General features: G+C 63.8%; 1 protein-coding gene across 1 annotated transcript in view; it reads right to left on the reverse strand.

The window, feature by feature from the left end:
- Positions 1-6: 6 nt before the first annotated feature.
- The window catches only part of LOC130587867 (polypeptide N-acetylgalactosaminyltransferase 6-like), a 7,569-nt gene continuing 6,086 nt past the window's right edge, over positions 7-1,489 (reverse strand). The window contains exons 4-6 of the mRNA XM_057388839.1: positions 1,337-1,438; positions 1,088-1,240; positions 7-242 (exon numbers count right to left, since the gene is read on the reverse strand). Coding sequence (XP_057244822.1) covers positions 129-242; positions 1,088-1,240; positions 1,337-1,438 — 369 coding nt within the window. The 3' untranslated portion in view covers positions 7-128. The remainder of the gene's footprint in view (positions 243-1,087; positions 1,241-1,336; positions 1,439-1,489) is intronic.

Here is a 1,489-nt window from a genome sequence, read left to right on the forward strand (position 1 = left end):
ATTCGAGGCAACCACGAAATGCAGCATATTTAAGGCTTTTCACTTGTTAAATCAAAGCGAACAAGGAAGTTTTTTTTTTTTTTTTTGGATCCTGGTTTCCTGAGCGTGACCGGGGGCTCGGCTCCCGTTTAGCTGAAGGACCAGAGCTGGTGAGGATCCGTGGGGTCGCAGGTAACGAGCGCCGGGTGCTTCCCGCGGGCCGTCAGACACATCCCCGAGGCCAGGTTCTTGATGAGCCGGTTCTGCCGAGAAATAACGCCRAGGATCGGTGAGGGGTGACGGGGAGAGAACGAGGGATGTGACGGAGGGAGAGCGGCGAGAACGAGGGATGTGACCGAGGGATGTGACCGAGGGGAAGAGGCGAGAACGAGGGATATGACTGAGGGAAAGGGACACGGAGGAGCAGCACCGCAGCGGGGACGGGGACAGAACGAGGGATGTGACCGAGGGGAAGGGACACGGAGGAGCAGCACCGCGGCGGGGACGGGTCGAGAACGAGGGATGTGACCGAGAGGGAGCCGCACCGCAGCGGGGACGGGAAGGGAACGAGGGATGTGACCGAGGGGAAGCGGCCCCGAGGGGAAGCGGCGAGAACGAGGGAAGTGACTGAGGGAAAGGGACACGGAGGAGCAGCACCGCGGCGGGGACGGGGACAGAACGAGGGATGTGACCGACGGGAAGCGGAGAGAACGAGGGATTTGACCGAGGGTAAGGGACACGGAGGAGCAGCACCACGGCGGGGACGGGGACAGAACGAGGGATGTGACCGAGAGGGAGCGGCGAGAACGAGGGATGTGACCGAGGGATGTGACCGCGGGGGAACGGAGAGAATGAGGGATGTGACCGAGGGGAAGCGTAGAGAACGAGGGATGTGACCGAGGGATGTGACCGTGGGGAAGCGGCGCCGGAGGAGAGGCACCGCGGCGGGGACGGGGAGAGAAAGAAGGATGTGACCGAGGGGAAGCGGAGAGAACGAGTGATGTGACCGAGGGATGTGACTGAGGGATGTGACCGAGGGGAAGGGACACGGAGAAGCAGCACCGCGGCCGCGCCCGAGGCGATTCCCGGGACCGAGAGGGCTCCTCACCTCCGCCAGGTCCCACTCCTCGCTGGGGGGCACCCGGCCGGGCTTCCCTCGGAACTGGCACTCGCCCAGCTCGGCCGCGCTCCCTCCCGCCCGCAGGCACAGCTCCTTGCCGATGTTGTGGCGCAGTTCCCGCTGGCTCGTGTACTCAAAATACTGCGGGAAGAGCGGAGCGGGCGGTCACTGCTTCATCCCGGGGGAAAACCGGGGTAAAACCGGGGGAGCTGGAGGGGGAAATGATGGGGGGATCACCTGGTTGCCCCCCAGCCCGTGGCAGGGGTACATGATGAGAGGTTTCCCGCCGTGGTTGTTCTCGCCRACGTCCAGGCAGCTCTTGGTGCCCTCGTTTTTGATCTGTGGGGTGGGGGGAAAAGAGGTGAGGGGTGGGGAAAGAGAGGGGAGAAA

Source organism: Malurus melanocephalus, unplaced genomic scaffold (assembly GCF_030028575.1).
Source record: "Malurus melanocephalus ecotype Western Australia unplaced genomic scaffold, MMel_1.1 scaffold_2591, whole genome shotgun sequence".
In the NCBI taxonomy this organism is placed as follows: domain Eukaryota; kingdom Metazoa; phylum Chordata; class Aves; order Passeriformes; family Maluridae; genus Malurus; species Malurus melanocephalus.